We start from the raw sequence: 24,283 nt of genomic DNA, 5'->3' as shown, positions 1-24,283 counted from the left end.
AAGTGGAGTACTAGTCAGTGAGCTAAACTGCTCTTGCCTACAGTGTATGGTCACATGTTTTTTTGTGAGAACTGGAATATTTACAGTCTGTGACTTTAGTAGAGGTTATGTCCAGCTGAAGGCAATTCTTAAACTCCCAAACTAAACATTTGTTAAAAGTGCCGAGTGAGCGGATAATTTAAATCAAGAAGTACTGATTGTGAGGTACATTACCTTAGCTAACTGTCTGAAAGGTCTGGCCCGTACTATCTGCTGCACTTGTTTCTTTTTAGAGCTTGAACTTGTAGCTGATTTGTTCTGGGTTGGAGACTTGAAATCTGGAGCCACAAAAGGTTTAGGAGTCTCTCCAGAAGAACTGCTGCTCTCGGCTAAGTCTATTACAGTGTCCATCTTAAGAGGGTCTTCGTCCTCATTGGCTGTTACCTCCTCGCTTTCATTGCCAGTTATCGTGCCATTCTGTGGATGTAAAAAAAAAAAACCATTCAACCTAATACCACGGTGCAGTTTTCATCCAAAAAATCAATACGTTTTTCTGTGAATGCTTAATACACTTTTACTATTTACACACAGTTTACTATACCCCTTTCCAATGTGCTTGTGGAAAAATATGTAGGATAAATCTGTGAGACTACATTCAAACACTTTCTCTTTAATGATAACTATTCTACTAATGTTTAATTTCCAGACATGGCGGAGGTATAGTACAGATAGTTCTTTTGCAGGAATAAAGGATCAATGTCGTGACAAATAGTCCAGCAGTTGCGTAGTCATCTTTTTTCTAATGTTCTTATTGCTGTTAAGTTTCTTTTTAAACATCATTCAAAGCTAGCATATGCATAGTCACTATAGTCACTGTAACCCAGATGACCCATTTTTACATAATATATATATATCCTTAGCATCTATAACATAGCATAAAAAACTGACATCGCGGTCTTCACTGTTGAAATAGTAAAGCATACCAAATCATAATAAAGAACTCCCACTGAGCCTATAACCATAATTAAACGGAAAATAAACTGCTGGCCAGGCGAAGCATAAATATATATCACTGAACAAATCTTTAATATAACTACATTACACGCTGCACAGAATATAAAAAAATAGACATCAACCACGATAATCAAAGAGAAATTTTTCACAATAATCAGACAACTTTGTATATCTGATTCACTGCATCGACTGTACAGCCACGTATATTAGAGTCTTCGCAGCATTTCGAAATAAAAGACTGATACAACATGATAGGGAAGTAAATGACAAAAAACAAAAACCTCCTTAGCCTTGATACCTTATGCCGCAACGCACAACCATAATGCATTCAGAACTAGTAATCTATGGAAACAAAATAAAATAAGTATATTACACTTGACAAGCATCCTAAAGATAACAGTGCAATTAATTTCTGACTGCAGTTACCTGATATGGCCGGGTTCTTTTCAGGATTCGGCAATAAGATAAAAACGTCAAGTAAAACTGTGTATATTATTAACGGCCTAGTATTTTACTTTCAGTCAAGCGTTACATTAGCAATAGAAGTTTTGAATTTTGAGCTTTCCTCTGTCCCAGTTTAAAGCCTAGCCCACATTTGGTATCCTCAGTTTTTTATGTGTAAAGCTGTAGGAGGTATAGGAATGGTATGCAGTTGTTAACTTATAGATTTATAGAAGTTTATAAAATGATAGTACATCGCCTGCCTTATGCCAGCAGAAAGCTTAATAAGCGAGTAAAACTTTTCTTTTTTGTTTTTACTTCTAAGACGAAAAATGCATAGACTTTGTCACAACACAGTAGTTATAAATCGTAAACCCCCTCAAAATTAAAAATCCTTTTTATTACCTCTTTCTCGTTGTCGCTACTAGAAGTTTGCTTAGGTGTATCCTTAGTGGACGCTACAACTTTAAGCACCTCCTTGACTGGACTCTGTGTTGAGGGCGTCTGTTCTGAAGTTGGCGCCAAGGAAGGTGAAGAGATTGGTACTACAGACTGTGAAGAGAAAGGCACTGTGGAAGGTGAGGAAGACACTAGTACCCTGGAAGGAGAAGATGCTGGCGAAGACCCTGCATTAGAAGATTTCTTTGTATCTGATTTCGTCAAAAGAGATGGGAACTCTTTTACACTTTCAATGCCGGAGGATGAATCAGAGTTGGTACCATCGTCAGAATCATCACCACTCTGCAGAAAAACACAAAATGACTGAACTCAATAAAATTACCTTGTTGAGTTTACTGGATTGGCCATTTCTGGACAACTTATTTTCTTCAAATTGGGCCAATTTTTATTAGTACACAAACATCAGAAGCATATCTATACTACAATTAGAGTACTTTGGAAATATATCCCATTGGCCTGTTTTGGTCAAGGGAAACGACACCGCCGGTAAATGACCACGGATCTGGACCCCAGACCAAGCCGAGTGTTTTGCCGATTTAATTTGCCTCATATCTACTTAAAGGTTATGATAGGCTCAGAAAACTTCTCAACAGGATGTTCCAATATAGATGGATGTTTCCTTGCGAAGACTGAGACAGAAGGTGAGGAAACTTTACTTGTACCCTGTCAATTTGTGTGAACAAACGCTATTTAAGGCATTTAGGTCTGGCAATACGAAAAAACTGCCGGTGGGAAAACGTTAGACTTTTTAAAATGCGAATTTTCCTTATAACACCTACGCAGCAACGAAAGATCGATTCAATAAGCCACTTCTTTACATAGAGGGAGTTCTTAATCTGTAGCCCAAGCGCAGGCTTTTAGATAAAAGAAATAAATCCGTAGACCTTGTGAAGAGAGGATGCTTAATCTCTAGACAATCAGGGAGATGGTGCATTATGCTTCTTTGGCTGCATTTTCTCAGGGACAGGATACACTCCATGTTCCAATCTTATCTGAAATTACGACACATCAAAAGCGTGGCCTAATTTCAACTCTTTTCCCCTGAAGCCCATCCTCAATGATTTTTCCACGAATGTTTCAAATAAAAGCGACAGTCAACATGTGCGTAATATGTAGCCAACGTAAAAGAAAATCTTGGACTAGTTTTCTATAGGAAACTTTTTAAAAATATGAAAACATTTAGATTGGGTCTGGCAGTATTTACCTTCTTCGACTTAGGCTTCGATGGCGACAGAGGCCGTTCGCTTGCCTTTGACTCACTCACTAGCTTGTCGAAAGCATCGTCCTCGGGCGTGATGTTGAAGTTGGACGCCTGCAACAAACATACGACTAAACTAAAACTCTTCTCACTATTTATCTTACAGAATTGCACTCCTTGAGTGTGTCAAGAGTTATTCCAGCAAACTTGATTAATATAAGAGTAACTGGAAGATGATTAGGAGAAATGCTACCATTGTACTTACACCCTCGCCATTTTCAATATAGGCTTCGATAGCCGCACAGGCCTCACGCAAAGCAGCAGAACGCTTAGCACCACTGTTGCCCGCACCCTTCTTGTAGCGTTCCAACTTGTGCGTTTCGATCCACGAACTACAACACAACACAATGTCCAATTCAGCACTCTTGGGGATAGTTTATTAACCACGTTACAACTTTCTATGTTAATGTGTATGTCTTTGCATGTCCTGTCAAATTCTATACAAATCAACTTTCTTATTCTTTTATTTAATTCAGCTAGGTAATAATAATAACGTAATTCAGCTATGTAATAATAACGGTAATAATTATAGTTAAATTATCTTCTATGTGTAAAAACTGGAGCTAAATCTTTACTTACAACATAATTAAAAAAGAATGTAAAATAATTAAATGTAGTCTTGACGTCACAGACTATAGTCGGAATAGAAAACATAGAAGGATATATATATATATATATGTTTATTTGTTTAAGTTATATAACCCATACAAAGAGTTGAGTTGCACATCTATATATACAAAATTATAAAATGAAATTAAATAACATACAATCTGCTAATTAATAATAATAATAAAAGAAAAAGTATCAAAATTTAGCAGTATTGTGCACAAAAGATTTCTCTTATGAATATAAAACAAAATAATAAAATAAATAAACAAAGACAAAAATTACTTTTAACTATAAGTAATTGAAAAGATAAAGAATGCAAACAGATTATTGGCATAAAGACTGCCTTAGCTGCAGTACTTTTTTAACATAATTAAACACCTTAATTAGGTCTTCTTTCACCGCAGATGACAATAATTGGTAAAACAAATCATAAGTAATAGGGGAACCATAATGGGAAAGGTAGTTTTCTCTAACAGAATGGTATGCGGGACATTCTATTAATATGTGAATTAGATCTTCATTCACTCCCATATTACAAATATAACAATTTTTTGTAGAATTGATCACATGTTATATTCTTTATAGTGAGCTTTATACAATTGTTATTGCAAGTTCGAAGCTGTGCAAGTTCGAATCAATTTGGTGATTGAGAAAGGGTTACTTATGTTTAAATACTCCTGGGCAGTGCCGCCCTTTAACGGAAGTGAGCTATAAACTCTGCTAAACTGTGAGGCAGCCAACTTATTATAATCTGCTTCGCGCAAGTCTTTCTGCAGCAAGTTTAGAACTTCCTTCTTTCTTTTTCGAAAGTTTTCAGCAGACTGCTCATTCCAAAGGTGCTCACAGTTTAAATCCAAAAATATCTTTTTGACTTGGGACACCCAGTTGTACTTATAACAATTTCCTGGTTTTGAATCCAAGGAAAACAATCTATTATAACAAATCCTAGGAAACCTCTTAGAGCCCATGGACAAAATTTTACACAGCCAACCAATTATAAGTTTGGTAATGTGAACTAAGATAGGTGTTATACCCGCTTCAATTCTCACTATGTAATCCGGAGTACATTTCTGTAAATGTAGAGTTCTTTTAAAAAAATCAATCTGAGCTCTTTCCAAAATATTGACATATCTCAAACTCCAGACTACTGCACCATATAATAAAATACTATGGGCAATAGCATTAAACAGTTGGACTGTTGAATCCCAGCTTTCACATTTAGTGCTGCAAAGAATACTGTAGACAGTTCCAACAGCCATATTCATTTTACCAACTGAGCAACTTGTGGCTTCAGCAAATAAGGAAGATTTACTAAACTCTATTCCTAGATAATTAAATTTATCTACCAACTGAAGCTCTTCCTCACCATAGGCAAAATGCTCCTTTCGATTTCTAGCTCGACCTTTACGAAAAATTAAAACCTTAGATTTCAAAGGATTGACATTAAGTGAGTTTAAAACACAAAAGTTATTTAATATATTAATTTTTTTCCTAAGACCAACTTGAGAGTCTGCCAACAGAATAAGATCATCAGCATACATTAGGAGTACAATATCAGAATGTTGGTCAACACTAAGCCCAATTGCTTCATTCTGTCTAAAATACATCTCTATATCCGATATGAATAGAGAAAAGAGAAATGGGCTGAGTACTTCCCCTTGCAAGACTCCCTCCGAGAGATGAATCTCTGAAGAGTACTTATCTCTCACTCTAACTCGAAAAGATGCACTGCTGTATAAACTTCTTATTATTCTTATAAGTTTAGCGCTAAAACCCAGCCTATATAGTTTGGTCCATAATAGTGTGTGATTCACAGAATCGAACGCTCTCCTGAAGTCAATAAAAGCGGCATAAATTTTTCGTTTTGGCAACCGTAAATGTATATGGACAGCTGAAGAAAGAACAAATATATTGTCAACACAACTACGTTGTGGTCGGAAGCCAGATTGACATTCTGGAATCAGAGAGATGTCCGATTCCCACACTAACAAACGACTCAATAAGACCTGGGTAAAAATCTTCAGGGCACAGTTGGCTAAGGCAATACCTCTATAATTGGATGGATTGCTACGATCCCCTTTCTTATACAGCATTGTCACAGAAAAACAACTCCATGATTTTGGAAGATCCTCAGTAGATAGAATCTTATTAAATAACGTTTCTAAATACAATAACCAGTTTTGTGGAAGATTCTTATAGAACTCATAAGAGATTCCATCTACTCCTGCAGCCTTACAATTTTTACATTTTGCTAAGGAAGCTATTAATTCATCACTAGTTATTGGATTATCCAAAAAAGGATGGCATACACCGAAATACATACTATCATCTTTTAAACTGGATTTAAACATCTGCGAATAAAATCTTTCCCATATTTCTATGGGCAAGACATTAGTGCCAATAGTTGAAGGTTTAAACTGACGAACAGTATCCCAAAACGACTAATAGAAATCATAGAAATTCTTGAGGTGTAATTCTAGTGTGTCCTCTGACAGCTCGACTTATGAGTTATGACAAAAATACTGCATCAAAGATGAGTAGCAACTAACCTGAATCTCTTTCGCAAAATTAAAAAAAAAAAACTGAATTTAGAGAAAATGGCAAATAGCGATGAGTTATTGTAAAAGTAAAGCTCTTTGATGAAAGTAAACTAGCCATGCTGCCTACTAATAATAATTCTATTTCACTAACAAATTAAATAAGAAGCGTAAAAGCGGAAAATGAGTCTTAGAAATCGGTGATTAAATCTCTTAAAGATAATAAGCAACATTTGCAAAGCTCTTAGAAGTGCTTGAGAATACTTCTCGAAAAATAACTTGACTATAAAAAAGGCTTTCGGTTAAAAGCGATTATAGTCTAGCAATACAACAACTTGTCACCCATCAACCTTATCTGCTCATATTTGAGAATTATTCGTCTACCGGCAAAATTAACAATATCTCATTAATACGAATTGATTATCTACTCAATTGTTTCATATTAACGGATTGATATTAGGTAGATGGTAGAATGTACTGACGAGAGGCTGTGAAGAGGCATTCTTAATACCCTTAATTTAAGAAACAGTAATGACTTACGTCAGTTCAAGTACAGAGTTGACCATGAACTTACTAGGTGACAGTTCTCTGTTCATTGTTCTGATTTGTAGCAGTTTCGGAGTAAGATCTGTTCCTTTTTAATTTTGAATAGGAGAAAGATATGATATCAGACACACATTTAACAGACTGAAAGGGAAAAAATTGCTGATTTGTATGAAGTAAGTATCTCCTTCCGATATCGCGTGTTGTTTCGAGTGCAACCACTCTTCTGTGCTTCGAGTATAACAGCTTGTTCTGAGGACCAAATCAGCTATGTTCTATTCATATTATAAATTTCAGGCTTATCGTCCAACTACCATTTAGGTATCAGGCACGGAACACTTTTTGGCGTTTAATCAACCTATTCTTAAACGATCGCAACACTTTCCCTTAACAGTAATCGCAACAATTACTTCTTAATAACTAACCAACACTGACAATAATATTCGGAAACGCTTTCAAAAAAGAACATTTTTAACTAAAGGTGTCTAGAATACATTTAAGATAACTTACTAATTTTTTGTGCCAAAAAAGAAAATACAATGATACAGGGTTGCTTTCTTGCTGGGTTGCTTTTTCAATTCCGGTGGTGGAGCTGTGATCTGCAACAGTGAACAAATTTTCATTTCGGCGCAAAAAAATAAACAATGTATCAATATGCAGAACAGCCAGTAAAGTACTAGAAAAATGGCTGCAGTTCTGTTAATGTAAGACAGAAGCTCAAACACTAAACACCCACGCGATTAAGGTAGTTTGCCACAACTCCCTGTATGAAATGTGTTATGGAGAAAATTTTAGAGTGATTACGCCTGGTCACACAATGAATCTTTGCAGGATATCTATGGTCAGCATGCATGAATCTATCCTGCGGTTCAATATGCTTTTGATATGTCAACTGAAAATGCAACTAACAATTTTATTGGTTTTGTAAGTTTAAATTACAAATATTTCGAGGATATCCTTATCGATATTGTTTGATAATGTCTGGTGAGCGACCTTGAGTTATGAAGCGGCCATTTGAGGTATTCCAGTTGTTAAATCTTCTCTGAGAGGGCAGTTGATGGAGGTAGGCAAGAAGAACTTTTCTAAGGCTCTTGGATCCCGCTGTCTACTTTAAGTTCTTACTGAATACCTTCCACTTGTTACTACTTAACAAGAAATATAGAGGGGCGAATTTCAAAATGTGACGAAGCATAAGTTCGAAGATGATCTGCTTGAGGTATGGAAGCCAAAAAGGACCCATTGAAATAAAGGCAAAATTCGATTTATATTTCTATATAAATAAACAGCTGAGAGGGGTATGATACCAATTTTTTTTTTTTTTTAGTACTTTCTAGGCTTATGACAGGTCATGGTCAATTAAACAGAAATAGTTTAATAAAATGGCTCAGATAATAAGTCGCGGTGAGGCCAGGAAACCTCAGGGTACATTACTTAGCTTGAAATGTATGGGACCTTAGCGCACTATGTAGCGGAAACAAGCTTTCACTTACTATTCAAGTAACGATATTCACTAATTGTTATCGAAACATTAGACAGTACGTCACAAGTTTTCACCTGGATTTCGCGACATTGAAGCGTAGCTTGCATGAGGGTTGTGTATATAATTAAGTTTTTGACCTAACTGGAAGTAAATTTGTTGTCTTATTAGGTTTAAATTAAATAAATAAAATGTGTACCGTCATTTTAGAATTAGTACTGTTATTAGATTACTCTAGTAAGGTTAGTACGGGTTGTTGTTAGACAAGTAACATGTATTTGCAATAAACGTTATTTATTGACTGAACAGTAATGAATGACGCTGAACTTCAATTAGCAGTTTCTAGTTCATTTAAGTACAATTTTTATGTATCAATGATCCCCCAGAAATATGGAGTGATGGGTGGAGATATTTAAGATGGCCAATTGCTGGTCGGTGTGGAACTGACGGAAATGATTCGAGTTTCGATACGGATTTTAGGTAAGTATCAAAAGGATAAGTGTATTATCATCATGGTATTCTATGCAAACATATAGTCTATACACATATTTATCATGAATTAGCAGGTTATACTATTTAAGCTTCATCCTTACGGGCAGGAATAAGCGTGAGAACAGATTAAAAAAAACACTAATACAGAATAAAGCTAATCTCTAAGCTTATTTGACCACATCTCGATAGAGACATGAGTATCAGAAATAAACAAACCGGCTGTATTCATTCAACAGTAACTAAATAAGATGCGATTGCCAGTATTAGGTCTGAGTGGTTTACTTGAAATTTTTCAACAAGCATAATTACAATTTCCTCTTTCAAAAGTTAAAAATTAATGGGAATAGCTTGCGCTCAAGAAAATTGAGGTTACATTAATTGGAAGATTTGATTGTGTATTTCTTAATTTTCTATATATGCTATATAAACAAGTTTAGAAATGAAGGTTAATTTACTTACAATTCCTGGCCATGGTGGGAATCCCTTCATTTTTGCCCTGAAAATAATTTCAAGACACCATCTTATTATTAAAGGTAAAACCGACATTTTAAGCAGACAGTTCAAATGATATCACAATAAATAATATTCTCATATAAAAAATAAATTCAAATTTCACATACCAAACAAGGTCTCCCCTTTTATACAAAGCCATTTTCAACTTTAAATTAATGTAAGATTTAAGTGTTTTGATTTTGAACTTAAGTTAGCGGGTGGCGTGAAGCTCTAACGCAAGGAAAGCACAACTAGGAGCATGGCACAAAATGCCTCATATCTAGTGCACAGTTTCACCAACTTACTACTAGGGATATTTTGCCCATCAACGGCGTCCCGCATTTCAATTAAACAAATAACTTATTTTTACTTTTTCTGACTCAAAGTAAGAGGAAGTGCCACATTTGCGAATTGATTTTTCTCTGGAAATTCACATTTATCTTGCGGTCAACAAAACACAAAAAGAAATCTTTGAATTTGATACGTGAGTGTCAACAAAATATCTCAAAAATTAAAAATCTCAAAGAGCTTAAGTTTGGTGTTTCGTTTAGAACATTCTTACTACTTCTAATACAGAGATTTAATTCGTATCTGAAATACGATGTGTTTTTCAATGTTTCGCCATTCAATCGAAAATTGTTTCTTTTTAGCGTAAACGGTTTATTACTTTTACTTGAAACTTTTCTTGTCAGGCAACTTTTGTGTTAAGCTTCCTTATAAAGTTGGGCGTCATAAATATTTTGATTGTGATCGGGATAGTTGTCTGATAACTGCGATGAAGTCATTAAAAAACTTTTATAATATTTTTATTTCTAAATTTAAGAATTACAGCAATAAAACACTAAAACTAAATGCAATTATTGTAAAATTTTCACTCTTTAAATTTTGATTTAAAATTGACATTATATCATGCTATAAGTTACATGAAAATTATGTAATAAATGTTACATAATGATATATTACAATTTGTAATTCCTAAAATCGCTGATCTTGTCCACAATGTGGACCTAACCAAATTTTCAAAAATTCCTGTAATAATTGCCCATCTTATTCTACACCATTCACAATTTTCTGAACTTATAACTTTATGCGACAAATCTTTTATTTCATTTTAAACGATATTATGAATAAGATATGCTACAATTGAAAACACTTTTAACTGTGCTTTCTGCTGGAGAGAGAGTTGCGCTCGTTAGTCAATTAGGAAGAAACAAGAGAAAATACACGTTCAAAATTAGCGTTGTAATCTGTATTTTCATTTCACTCCCAAGCACAAAATAAATAAATAAATAAATAAACATATTTTGAAAATGGTAATAAATTATCAATGGTTTTATTTAATTTAATTTTTTTGGGAAATGACACAGTTTCAGCTAAACAAAATACATTTTTATTCGACATGTTATATTTTTGCCTACCAAACACGTACTCGATCTATGGTAAAGAAGTGCTATTTAATTTCTCAACTGTAGAATCTTACTGATTACCTTCTCTTACTATCGGGAAGGAAAGTATTGCGATTATGTCCAATTTTCGAATTTCGAGTTTTCACCGGAAAATTTCATTCTGAGGGTCTCCAGAATTCTATAAAGTGGTGTTAAGAAAATGGTCTGAGTGTATGACTATGTGTTACCCACTAGGTGACCCGACCGTCGCCTAATATCAAAATTCGTGAACCAAAAGTTTCAAATAATTAAATGGATTTTTAACTACATAAATATACACTAATAGGTGCGAAGGAGAACGTGTTTAGAGAAAATAAAATTTAAGAGGAAGGGTGTTCAGCATGAGATAGAGTTTATTACAAAACTTTTTTTTTCTTTTTCTACGTTCTGTGTACCTTTGGTGCTCTTTTTCCTAAGCTTTTTTTTTGGGGGGGGGGAATTTAAGAGTTGTGTATCTGTTTGTTATAACGTAACACGGCGTGAGTTTTTCTTCCCTTAAGTGTCGAAAACTCAGCCTTTAAACTGATACAATTCGTACATGCCCGTTAGATAGTTAGAAAAAAACAGTGAAGCCTTTTTCCAGAAATTTCTCCTAAAAGTGAATTCTGAAATTCAAAATTAATTTGAGCATTATGGAAGTTTTTGTTAATCACCCAAGCATTAAAAATAAATTTAAATGTATCTACATTTTATTTAATTTTAAAACTTTATTCAACAAATAGAATAACTGATAAACTAAAATGAAAAGAATTTGTTATTAAAACATAAATTACATTAAACAGTTAAATAATAAAGGCAGTGTCCTGAGATTTGAGTTGTCCAATGAGATTGCGACAAGTCTCTGTGCAGAAGCCGTGTACCGTGAGTGATCAGCCCGTATATATTGTAAAATAATTCACAAGTTCATTTCAAATTCACTTTGCGGTTTTACATGAGTTAAGATTTATTTACTTATTAATTTTATATCGTTTATTTTAATTTTAAACTAGTTAGGGCAGTTGTGAATAAAACTATGATTGTTTATATCTTGTTAGCTAGTGTGATAAACTTTTCAACGGCTAGTGATGTTATAGAATTGAATGATGCAGAATTTCAATCAAGACTTACACAATATGAAACAACTCTGGTCATGTTTTATGCACCTTGGTAAGAAAAAATGTTGAAACTGTGAATTTAACAAAAATTATGGGAAGTTTTGGTGAAAAGGGTTAGGTTAAAAGCCGGTGTCTTTTAATTTCTTCTATGTTAAATTTGTTTGGAGCATAATGAGCTCATTTTTCATAATAGCTTAAAAAAAGGTTCAATCAGAATTGCATGTGTTTTTCTGAGTTAAAAATTTGCAAATTTGAGTGCAATAAAGGATTGAGGAATAGAGGATTATGTAATCTCTAAAATTTTATTATTGTCTTTCTGGAGTGGCTAACTTTTTATTAAAAGTTAGCCAACCCAGAAAGACAATAATAAATTGGGCAAATTTATGAAAGCCCAGTTAAGAAATCAACCAATGAAACTGGTATTCGTAAAAGTAATTTTCAGTCGGCCACTTACATGTGTAATTTAAGATTTGCAATAGCAAGTTTTGAGAGTTACAGCTCACAGAAAGAAAGATGAACAAATACGCCACGTAGACAGCAAGGACCATGAGTCAGTTATTAAGGATAGATGGACAAAATCAGGACTTCTTTGCTTCTTATCTTTAAAATCATCATAAGAAGCTGAGAAATATTAAAACTGTCCGGTAGGAAAGTTGTATAAGGGTTGATCATCAAAAACTACACCAAAAAGCGAAACGCTGAGAAACACCGAACTTAGACAATTTTTTTTCCCCATGTAAAAAGTAAAATTCCCTAATTTTCTTCAATTTTTTTTTTCTTTAAGGCAATGAACCTATTGGTTATTATGCCCTTCGCTGTACTGTGGCAGTGCATATGCCAACTCATTCACAACCTTTTACTAAAACAACCACACTTATGGAACCACATCTTAAAGCTATATATGTACTTAAAGTTAAGATTCATTCACACTATAAATTACATCCACACCTATATAATTATATACAGTTATACCTATGTACATTTAAAAAAAAATTATTTACGTGAGTTCTATATAATATATATAGAACTTATTAATTACTTTTTTCTATATATTATTAAATAATTTAATTTCATTTAAAAACTTTATTATATAATCTATTCTATTCGGGTCATTTGCCAAGGCTTCTTCTAGTGAGTCTGGAATACTGTGACGTCTACATTGATCATATTCTGAACACTCCACAAGTACATGTTGTACAGTCAAGGGTTCATTACATGAACTGCATGTGGGAGGGCTATCCTGACACATGAGGTAACCGTGGGTTAACCGGGTATGGCCGATCCTTAGGCGAGTGGCTGTAACCTCTTCCCTGCGGTCATCCCGCGATGAAGAGTCCCAAGTTTTGACGACAGTTTTGATCTTCCTAAGCTTATTGTTCGTCACTAAGGACCACTCATTCTGCCTGGATTCATAAATGTATCTTTTAATTTGCTTCGCCACGTCTGTTGACAAGGTCCTTTCGATGGTTACCGCCATGTGAGCCGCCTCTCTGGCTGCTAGATCAGCAACTGTGTTACCGGGGATTCCCGAGTGACCGGGTACCTAGACAAAGGCAACAGTTGGTCCTACTCTTTCCATACTATACAACAATGTATGGATGTCTTCGATGATCGGATGTTTTGCGTATATATGCTTAAGAGATTTTAGGGCGCTGATTGAATCGGAGCATATGGCTACTCTACTCTGAGTAGTCCCCTCTACTGCACTTAGGGCCATGTAAATTGCATAGAGGTCCGTACTTCAAAATATAGGGTAAATCCTCGTTTACAAGGTAGTTTTTTTTTTGCAACAACGTAGATTCTGATGCAAAAACGGCATCTCCAAATGTTTGGGGGGGGGCATCAACTACTGGGCGAATAGTGCTGCCGCTTGTTGTTACGTTTTTTGTAAGCAACGTACTGCCTAAACGCATGAACAGATTTAAATGAATGAGGTGGCATTCAATTCGGGATTGCTTGTAGATGTGCCTGTTGGGGATCTGGATGCTGTACTTCCCATGAGAGAGGAGTTAGGCCCATTTAAGTATGGCCCACTCTAGAATATTTATTACTATTCAGAATATGTGACTTGATTTTAGATTCCTACTAATAGCTCTGTAAATCTTTGCGTAGATTCTGATAAACTTTGACACAAAGAAGAGCTACACTACGTGATATTAAAGGGTCATCATGCATTTACATCTACTAAGGGGAAGTATTACTCGTTCTAATTATCGATGCGTGAACTGATTTTAGGGAATGAATTGACATTCAATTCGAAATTTTATTTAGATAAGGCTTTTTGGGGTTGCGATTCATACATATTTTAGGAAGGGAGTTTGCCCCAAGTAAGAAGACTCCTTCTTTATTATTAAATAACTCTTTAAATCTTCGCCATACATTTATTAAAATTTTGCCAGGGAATTATTGATATTGAAATCGTACCTTATTCGCAGTTTGATTTCTTTTTGACTTTTTAGAGAGAAGTACTGTAAACGCAGTTTAATTTTTATTACATTTCTTAAGAGAAAGTACTGTATTCGCGTTTATTTTTAATGCGAATTGCTATTTACCTAAAAATAAATACCTTCTTCTTTTATTGGATAAGTTTTACCAAGAACTTTTTTTTTTTTTTTACAAGTGAAGTTCTTTGGAGACAGCAACTCTAAGCATCATTTTAAATCAATCTCTTTAGCATTAGATAAAGTTTTGCTTGTACTGAATATCGAGTTATTTTGAAATTATTTCTTATTCTAAATGATAAGAAAATTTGTAAACCCGATATGCAAATTTACAGAATAGACTTTGAAAGGTTTTTATGTTAATTGGATCGAGTCAGCAATATGTAATTATATTTTGCATTTCAGGTGCGGGCACTGTAAGAAGTTGAAGCCAGAGTTTGAGAAAGCTGCAAGTCTGTTGCGAAGTCATGATCCACCTGTCACTCTTGCCAAGGTAATTAGACAAGCCTAGATCGACATTTTTTGTAATAATTTTCTTTATGTCTGAGTTAATTATTTTTTAGGTCGATTGCACAGAAGGCGGAAAGGAGACTTGTAATAAATTCTCCGTATCCGGGTATCCGACATTAAAAATCTTTAAAGATGGCGAGTTTACCAAAGAATACAATGGACCACGAGAAGCAAGTATGACTTACCTCCTTTGAACACCATTGTACTATAATTTACAATAATATCTTAAATAATTTTTTTTTTAATGTTCTACCAACTAAGCTTACCAACTGTCCCTTATTAGCTACCTCCTTTCACTTGGACTGTTTCTTCATTGACTCCTCCGTTATGGTTTAAAACATTTTAAAGAAATGATATGAGCGTTGAAATAACTTATCCCTTACAAAAGCCATGCTCGACTTTTAAAAAGTGTAAAATAAATCGTTGTGACTTTCATTTCACTAAACGAATTATTTTTGCGTCGAAAAATGGAGACATTTCTACGATCTGTACAAAAAAAAAAGTTGGCTTACATTAAGCTAGCTAAATCTCGTGGCCTTGAACAGAAAGATTTGAGAAAAAAAGATGCTTTGTGTGTATGTAGTTGTGTGTGGATGACGATCCAGCAGCTCAAAATAAATGACCTCTTAGTTCGGTCGTGATTAAGGCATACCTCTGCTGGAACGCTTGCACTAGGTTCCAAAAAAAAAAAAATAAAAGTCTGATTAATGGAAAACAGGACTCTAACAAGACAAGAACAAGATAACTAAATGTCTTACCAATCACGTCACATGAGCTTGATAATGGAAAATTTGGATTTTATGTTTTCTCCCGAACCTGACTAGAACAAGAAACCTCAGTTTTTGCAATGTTGTGAGGGAAAGGCTTTGAATTGGCCCTCAGATAGGTGCAAGTTATAAAATCATCATCTGTATCAGTATCACCTACTAGTAGGCTTAATAAGTAAGAAGTTAACTTACCATTTTTGAATTGTGGGGTGAACAAATTAGCAAACTTTCTTATCCTATAGATATTTGGGTGTCCAGTATTGCAGCTTATGAGGTAATAAGTCTAGTTTAAATCTTGGTCTTACATTAAGTGAGAAACTTTGGAGTTTAAAGAAATTGTCCAGATAAGACTATCATGGAGGAAAATGCATCAAGTAAGCAATCCTTCACTGCTGCAGACCGCAGGCAGAAAGAAGTTGCCAACAACGGCTCTGTGTCCTGAAAACCCTAAAAATAAAAATCGATCAATTTGGAAATAATTTCATTATATAGAGTGTTCATTTTAAGACGGCTCAAATGCATTTCATGCTTAAACGGTTGTTCTGAGCGAAAAATGGTAGAGGAAAAATTTGTTGCCTGTCACCTCTAGTTTCAGAATATGTGACTTGATTTTAGATTCCTGCCCGCATACGCGGCTGACGCGCGACCAAAAATGAGGGTTCGCAGTTGACCCCCATTTTCATATACACAGTTTTAAAGAGTATAAAAAGTAATGAAAGAAACCGGAAACCGCAATTCGATATTTTCAAAATTAAAGGTGCTAGGCCATTTCAAAATCTGGTATTTTTAATCAAATTTCAATTTTTTTAACTTGTTATCAAAGAGAAAGAAGAGCTCGCGATAGGTCATTTTTATGTATTTTTTCATCCCCTTTCTACTAAAAATATTACCAAGGCAGTAAAGCTAGTATTTTTCTTAATATCGGGAAATAAGTCGTTTTCCGAGTGATTTTTCTAAGAAAATCAAATGTTAAGAGCTTTAGATTTTCTCAAACATACTCAAAATGGCTAAAAAATAATTTTACATCTATTACAAAGAAGGTTTAATTTGGGATAGTTGCGTTTAATTACCAAAAAAATTGGAAACCTCCTGCCACATATTTGAGAGATCAATATCTTTCATGTAAAGGATCAAATTTATTCCTTAATTTATCAAATAATTTTTATACTTTCATAACTTTATACTTATTCCTTTCATAACTTTTTATACTCTTTAAAATTGTGTATATGAAAATGGGGGTCAACTGCGAACCCTCAATTTTGGTTGCGCGTCGGCCGCATATGCGGGTAGGAATCTAAAATCAAGTCACATATTCTGAAACTAGAGGTGACGGGCAACAAATTTTTCCTCTACTATTTTTTGCTCAGATCAACCGTTTAAGCATGAAATGCATTTGAGCCGTCTTAAAATGAACACCCTGTATATGCATTACTTCCCTTTTTAATACTTAATTACAAAGCTAAAGTGAACAAAAATAGCTTTAAAAAATCCAATAGCTCCAATTAAAACCTTAACAAAAACTAAATAGTCCTCAAACAAGGTGGAGTTTTAAAATTTTTACTGGTAATGAAAGAAACGCTTAGCAGAAAACAGGTGTAAACTACAAACAACCACAAGTGAACATAGCAAATTATAACTTAACTCAAGATAGAAAGATGGTAAAAATTTCTCCTCTTTTCGTGCGCATGCTGGTCTGATTGTATGTTTTGTTTCTGGTCATACTAACAGTTTTGTTTTGAACTGTTTGTAGGTGGTATTGCCAAGCATATGAAGAATCAAGTTGGTCCAAGTGCGAAGACACTAGAAACAATCGACCAGTTCAAGCAGTTCTTGAGCGAACCAGATCTGAGTATTGTCGGTTTCTTCAAAGAACAGTCTGCCTTGAAAGACACCTTCATCAAAGTAGCCGATAAACTGCGTGAGAAATTGCGTTTTGCTGTCGCCTTTAGTGAGGAACTACTTAAGGAACATAAATTGAAAGAGTTAGTACTTGTAGTATGCAGATTCTATTTTGTCCTTGTGTTCAGAATGTAGGTTAATGGGTAAGACTGTTGTAAGCCATCTTTCTGCCAGCTATTGGATCTTTAGCTCTTACCGTCCTTTGATCTTACAATAAAAACACCTCCACTTCAATTTCAATTTCCAAGAAGTTATTATTTTTTCCGCAAAGGGGATGTATTTTGGACTGATACAAATATTATTCAGATGGAGTTACGTCTGGACCGGATGTAAAAGAATTGGTGGTGAAGTTCAGGATCAGCCCTATATATATATTTTATCGTTCCCATAATATGGAAACAAATTGCTCATAGTCCGGAATTGCAAGTGTATTTGTTTCTTGTTTTGGATTTGACTCCTCGAAAACTTATCGAATTTAATAAATTCATTTGATTATCACCCGGTAAATAACTTTCTGCAATAAATTTTTGAAACTTACACCGGATCTGTGATTATCAAGGGCAACTCTTGCCCTTGACTTTTCACAGTGAGCTCAATAAGTTTCACGCCGATTAGCTCACCACCAGTATAGCTTCACTTATTCAGATATATAACAAGTACTGGCGCACTTGCTGTAGAACTGCACTGTAAAGTTACTCTGTTATCGTTTAAGATTGCTCGTATAATTACTTATCCTTACTTTTCCCTATATTTATTTGTGAGAAACTGCAAGTTCATTGAACTTTATGTGCTTATCCATAGTTTGCGCAGCAAATGTTAATGGAAGCTATAATGATAAGAAAGTTATAGCAAAAAATGAATTTTAATACAAACCTCAATTAATCAGTTGTAGGTATTGTAATGTTTCAATTTATTTAAAATATTCTATTGCGGTTTCTTTAAGTAAAGGAAATTAAAAAACAATTAGCTCTATTGATAAATAAACGAGAAATGCTCAGTTACTGTTTGTAGAAAATATTCATATTTATAAAACATTTAAATTCATTTGATATTTTTCGAATTACTCGAACTGCACAAATATTTCTGATTAACTATGACAGTCCGTACTATCAGAAGTTGGACATAACATGTATAGAAAGACTCTTCTCACTTTCTAAAGATATTTTAATTTAATGCCACATATGAGGAAACGAATTGGCTCAGTGGTTAGCGTAACGCGGAGATCCCAATTTCGAATCCAGCTACTGGCCCTTCTGTTTTCTCTTATAGGTGCTTCTTAAGCTCACTATACAAAAAAAAAAAAAAAAAAAAAAAACTACCGCATTTGTAAATAACAAACGTATATGCATGGATTTTAAAATAATGAACTTCTTTAAATGACCAGAGATGCAATCATTCTATTCCGGCCCCACCATCTGCACAATAAATTTGAACCATCCCAATTGATGTACGATGGCCCTCCCAAGATGGACAGTTTCGAACAATGGCTGAAGGATAATCAGTAAGTACACTTAAAAACGTTTTGTTTGAGTATGTTTGTATATGTGCATTCTAACGCATCTCTTGCAATAATTGCAGACACGGCTTAGTTGATCATAGAATGAGGGATACAGTTGATGAATTCAAAAATCCATTGATCGTAGCGTACTACAAGGTAGACTATGAGAGGAACGCTAAGGGTAAGTGGTTTACTACCGATTAAAAAAACAAAAAAGAAATCCAGGCCAGGATTCTATTAGATATTTTGTCTATCTGATCCTAGTCCTTATCTTACAGGCACCAACTATTGGCGAAATAGGATATTGAAAGTTGCCCAGAATTTTGCTCAAGATTTCACATTTGCTATCAGTTCTAAGGATGACTTCCAACATGAACTCAATGAGTTTGGATACGATTATGTACCATCCGAGAAGCCGATAGTATTTGCGAGATCAAAGGATAATAAGAAGTTCGTTATGGGCGAAGAGTTTTCGTAAGTAATGTATTCTGGATTTTACGACAGTGGTATAATTCTAATAGAGAACATTCAATAATACTATTTCTTTGAATTTCATAAATTTCCGTTTTATTCACTAAATTAATTAACTCGACAATTATTGAAGGATTAAGGAGCATTGTTTAAGCTGTGACTAAACACTTCTAAGATCCACAGACTGAATGTTGCAATATTTGTTTTTCCAGCGTTGAAAATTTTGAAAGTTTCATCAAGAAATTGAAAGCGGGAGAAATTGAACCATATTTAAAATCAGAAGCAGTGCCAGAAAGTAACGATAAGCCTGTGAAAATAGCTGTCGCTAAAAATTTTGACGATATCGTTATTAACAATAAGGAAAAAGATGTTTTCATTGAATTTTACGCCCCTTGGTGTGGACATTGTAAGAAATTGTCACCAATCTGGGATGAACTTGGTGAAAAGGTGGGTACTGTTAAATAAACGAGTGAAGTATTGTTAACGTCGGTGGTCGTTTTTTATGTATGCAGTTTTGACGGGGATACTAGGCTTCAAAGTTACTGAAATTCTCAAGTCATGTTAATGGTTCTTTCTCAGATGGCCGAGGAAGATGTAGAAATAGTGAAAATGGATGCAACAAATAATGATGTACCCGCGCCATACGATGTTAGAGGATTTCCCACACTCTACTGGGTGCCAAGTAACGACAAGGAAAATCCACAAGCATACAGTGTAAGTAAAAGTAAAGTAATCGCCAATTTTTTCAGGTGCGTGAGGTATTCCTGACTAGGCTAACTTACCACTGGTATCCTCCCACGCGTATCCAACGCCATAACCTAACTTATGTCTATTCATGTCTGTTTTGTATATATATTCTTCAAAATAAGTGTTAATAAAACTTTTAATTAAAATTAAAATACGCAAGGAGATATCTTTAAAGGAAGTACAACGAATTTCCTTTCACTTTCACTAACAAAGTAACAAATTACGATTATTGAGGTATACGATCATACTCATTCAAAAGTTTGAAGAAGACTAATTGGCCATATGGATAAATCAATCAGTTACCAAAATATATAATATATAATTATGTTGGTAGTTAAGGCGCCTCGATAGCTGAGCGGTTAGAGGCGAGGCCCAGTATAGCTAAGATGTATTGTAGTACTGGGTTTGATTCCCGGCCTTTGATTTTATTTAATGTTTGTAAAAAAAATTCATTGTATTTGCCTTCCTTTACTTTACTTTTTTTGTTGGTGGTTAAGGGAAATTTTTGCGTGGGTTCTAAAACGTAATACAAATTCATAAGTGTTCTTACCATTTTTTAAAATTGTTTTTGTATTCTAGGGTGGTCGAGATTTAAATGATTTTATCAAATACATTTCGAAACATGCCACTAACGAGTTGAAAAACTACGATAGAAGTGGTAATCCAAAATCAAAGGATGAACTCTAAACGAGTGGTGTAAAGTAGTGACATCAACCAGTCAAGCAGAGAATTGAATGTTCTCTTTTGGAAGAAAAGAAATTGTTTTGATATGATGTTCATGTTTTTTTTTTTTTTTTTGTAATTCCAAACAAATAAACTGTTTCTGTTTTGTTTTTTTTTAATTTTTGGTGTAAGGATATTTTTTTTTTATAACTTTAAAGTTGCTTTTAGTAATTTTTCACTGAAATATTTCATTATTGTAATGATAACTTCGTTTATAAGTATACCTAAAATTCTTCCTCAACATTTTTTTTTGTTCGGAAACCCGAGAGAGAAAGAAAGCATTCCAAAACCACCTAAAAAGGAAACTAACTAAAATTTAAGTTTTTAAAAGTAAAGTGTTACAGACCTGTTAATTAACCCCTTCAAAAAATCTCCCCCAAACACAAAAGTTACATATAAATATTATTTAAAATATTATATATATAAATTACCTATTAATGGGATCTTCCTTCTACTTTAATTCTTAATTAAAAAGAAAAAACTAAACAAAAAGATCCTCATTAATATCAACAATTGACAAACTAATACAATAATCAGGATTGTGAAAACTATAGGTTATTTGTTCCTTTGTGATAACTTCATTATTCAAGTTTGGTTGCTTAGTCCAAATTCTATGGCATTACATTTTGCAGTTTTAGAAACTAATGTCGCTAAAATAATTGTAAGTATAGCTGGGAAGTTTTTTTTTTCTGGTCATTTCGTTAAGGAGTACTTTTTATTCTTGGGTGATAATACTTTAAAGTCTCATTTAAAATATTTCTTATTGAGGATGTATTCTTTTACCGGATGTAGTTAAATGATTGGCCACTGTCCACTTTATTTTATTTTTTTGTTGATTTCACATTTTTCTCTACACTCAGTTTACATTTTACAATGGTGTCCTTTACGGGATTTATTTAAAATTATTTTCTCTCCTAATTAAACTATACCGTAGTGAATTCGTTACTGACTTTATAGAAATTTTTGCCTGATTCTAAAAAAAAATTACATTTTCTTATTGAAAGAAAAATTTGCCTTTACATTCTAGCTGCGAGTAAAAAGATAGATGCCTGATTTTCTGACCGATTTCTTTGATAGAATTTAATCCCAAGCTTGAGTAAGTTTGGACTAAACATTCCATATGAGGTTATTTCAAATGTGCAAATAATTTATCGTTATTAATTGCGTTACATGAATTGTGCTTAGATTCTAACAAAGTGTTTTCAGCTTCTAATTATTTCTGTTGGAGTCAAAAAAATTAAGTACTTATTTCAGTAAATGTATTTTAAAAATGTTGGAAGTTGTTTGCCATTTAACACTAATATTTCAATTTTCATACACATAATTACTTTGAAACTTTAATTTTAATGCGTCTAATTTATTGTGCAGAAAAGCAAATCGCTCCCATCAAATACAAAAGCATGTGAACTATTGAAAATGTGGTTGTGGCCACAATACTGTTGTATATTATCGTTGATTTTATTTTATCAGAGCACGCTTGTTTTCTTTATTCTGACAGGTCTCTTCACCAATTGGGGCTTCTGAGAGTGTATTGACAGGTTGGTGTAGAGAATTTTACATAAACTTACGTAGCTGATGAAGTTATTTCTGATAAAGGATGCAAAATTCAGAAATCGGTCAGAAAAGAAGAAAATAAACGTGCTATGGTCGGAAAACAACAAACCTAAAAATAGTCTAATAATAATGCTTCATTGTAAAACAATATTACAGAGGTAAGTTGAACTAGGCATTTTAATAAATTAGACAATTGGTTCGTCTTTCAATATAAAAATCATATGCAATGGCAATATCATAGCCGATGAGGGTTTTCTGAGGTGCGATTACTGCTAGTTGAATTTTTTTACCTCTAAACTTATTAGTTAAATTACTCTTAAAAAGGTAAAAAAAAATTGTATACTTTTATATATATTTTTTTTTTAATTTATAATTGATTTACGAAAATTATATAAAAGAAAGTTTAAATAAAATAGAGAATTTTTATATTCAATTAATTTTTTTTTTTTTTAGTTACCTTTACTGTTACGAGGAAGTATTGCATTCGTGCAGAGTTTTCGCCTAAAATGTCTGAGTGAGTTTTAAATTTTTCTTCGTCGTAATGAAAAATTTTAGAAATTAGGTTTAAATCGAAAATACGTGTCTTCAGTTCTCATGCATCCGAAAAAATGTAAGCGTGTGGTCTGCGTCTCACAATGTATAAAAAAACTAAACTACACATCCTGAAAGCTCAAGATTGGTATTTCTTTGTACTATTACTATGGTCGCTTCTGATGTTCATAGGGTTTTGATCCCCCAGGGAGTACGATTTTCAGTTTTCCACAATTACAGAAAAAAAACATGCTGTAACGATTTAAAATAAAAACAATGAATTTTGTCCAATATCTGTTTACCTATTGCTTATTACCTTCATTTGAAATATTTTCCAGAAAAATTATGTTTTCTATATTATGAAGAATGTAAGACATTCAGAACCTATCGTTGTTAAGTCGTGCAAAAAGGACGTAGTCTGTGGATTTGATTCCGAACACAGTGCCCCTTTCATTTTAACTGAAAGGCACCATCTACAACCCTTTTCATGACCATTTTTTTTTTTTTTTGAGAAACTAAATTTTTGCTGTAAGTTTGTCAATTATAATTGCTAGTGTAATCACTAGTATTACTTGTTATACTTACTTTTTGATTAAGAACGATGTTTACACAACAATCTCTGTAAACTGCCAATCTGTAAAAATGTTCAATTTTACTGGAGGAACTGCAAGCCTTTAAAAAGCTAGTAAGTATAATGTACGTTTCTTATCATTTGAATTACATAAAAAAGAGGTTTTAATGTATCTGCTAACAGTATGTTCAGCTTTTCCAATTATTCATATATAGTTTTAATGATCATTAAAAATAAAATTACCTTGGCTTGTAGCGGGTATGATGCTTACATCGTAAGCATGTCTGGTCTCCACATGTTTAATATTACGGAGAATTACAAACATACCTCTAATGTGCCCTAATTTCAGTTAACGGTTTCTGATACCAGTTTAATAATGAGAACTGAATTATTAATTAATTTTAGACGTGTAGATGATGCAGGCAACAGATGAATTCATGTTTCTAAACGATATAAGAGAGTTAAGCCAATTAATCTTATATTACAACTAGAATTTCCTAAATAATGTCTACGATTCAATAACATATTTTTATACCATATTATGGCCAAACTTTTAGTTTTATATGTAACCCCTCTTTTGTTGTTTGGGACGAGCTGTGGAGCAACTCTGGTCCCCAGAATAATGTCAGTGTTTTTGCAGTTAGTTAACCATTGCTGTTCTAAACAGAATACATTTAGTATACATTATTCGTTTTAGTATCACTTTATTTTAATTTAGTTTCAATTTTGAT

General features: G+C 33.6%; 2 protein-coding genes and 1 non-coding gene across 3 annotated transcripts in view; 2 read left to right on the top strand and 1 right to left on the bottom strand.

The window, feature by feature from the left end:
• Ndf (Nucleosome-destabilizing factor) overlaps positions 1–9,586 on the bottom strand; it is a 39,890-nt gene extending 30,304 nt beyond the window's left edge. The window contains exons 1-7 of the mRNA XM_074138756.1: positions 9,430–9,586; positions 9,269–9,305; positions 7,351–7,439; positions 3,357–3,483; positions 3,098–3,205; positions 1,840–2,175; positions 214–456 (exon numbers count right to left, since the gene is read on the bottom strand). Coding sequence (XP_073994857.1) covers positions 214–456; positions 1,840–2,175; positions 3,098–3,205; positions 3,357–3,483; positions 7,351–7,439; positions 9,269–9,305; positions 9,430–9,461 — 972 coding nt within the window. The 5' untranslated portion in view covers positions 9,462–9,586. The remainder of the gene's footprint in view (positions 1–213; positions 457–1,839; positions 2,176–3,097; positions 3,206–3,356; positions 3,484–7,350; positions 7,440–9,268; positions 9,306–9,429) is intronic.
• A 1,981-nt stretch (positions 9,587–11,567) lies between these two features.
• On the top strand, positions 11,568–22,883 carry ERp60 (disulfide-isomerase A3). The gene is made up of 10 exons (XM_074138761.1): positions 11,568–11,892; positions 14,687–14,774; positions 14,845–14,965; positions 17,309–17,540; positions 18,842–18,958; positions 19,036–19,136; positions 19,234–19,429; positions 19,639–19,873; positions 20,006–20,140; positions 20,753–22,883. The coding sequence occupies exons 1-10, from the start codon at positions 11,759–11,761 to the stop codon at positions 20,858–20,860; spliced, it is 1,467 nt and encodes a 488-aa protein (XP_073994862.1). The 5' UTR covers positions 11,568–11,758; the 3' UTR covers positions 20,861–22,883.
• Positions 22,666–22,800, top strand: LOC141459594 (U4 spliceosomal RNA). Its single transcript, XR_012461522.1, has one exon. It is a non-coding gene; the product is annotated as a U4 spliceosomal RNA (small nuclear RNA).
• Positions 22,884–24,283: the final 1,400 nt, after the last annotated feature.

Source organism: Rhodnius prolixus, unplaced genomic scaffold (assembly GCF_049639745.1).
Source record: "Rhodnius prolixus isolate KJV_2025 unplaced genomic scaffold, Rpr scaffold_11, whole genome shotgun sequence".
In the NCBI taxonomy this organism is placed as follows: Eukaryota; Metazoa; Arthropoda; class Insecta; order Hemiptera; family Reduviidae; genus Rhodnius; species Rhodnius prolixus.
The sequence above is the reverse complement of the archived record's forward strand: the minus strand, read 5'-3'. Positions and strand labels throughout refer to the sequence as shown.

Excerpts from the sequence above, each read along its gene's own strand:
- ERp60 (XM_074138761.1), top strand. The coding sequence starts at position 11,759 with ATGATTGTTTATATCTTGTTAGCTAGTGTGATAAACTTTTCAACGGCT. Across the intron at positions 14,775-14,844 it reads CACCTGTCACTCTTGCCAAG|GTCGATTGCACAGAAGGCGG; the intron begins GTAATTAGACAA and ends ATTATTTTTTAG. Across the intron at positions 19,874-20,005 it reads GGGATGAACTTGGTGAAAAG|ATGGCCGAGGAAGATGTAGA; the intron begins GTGGGTACTGTT and ends GTTCTTTCTCAG.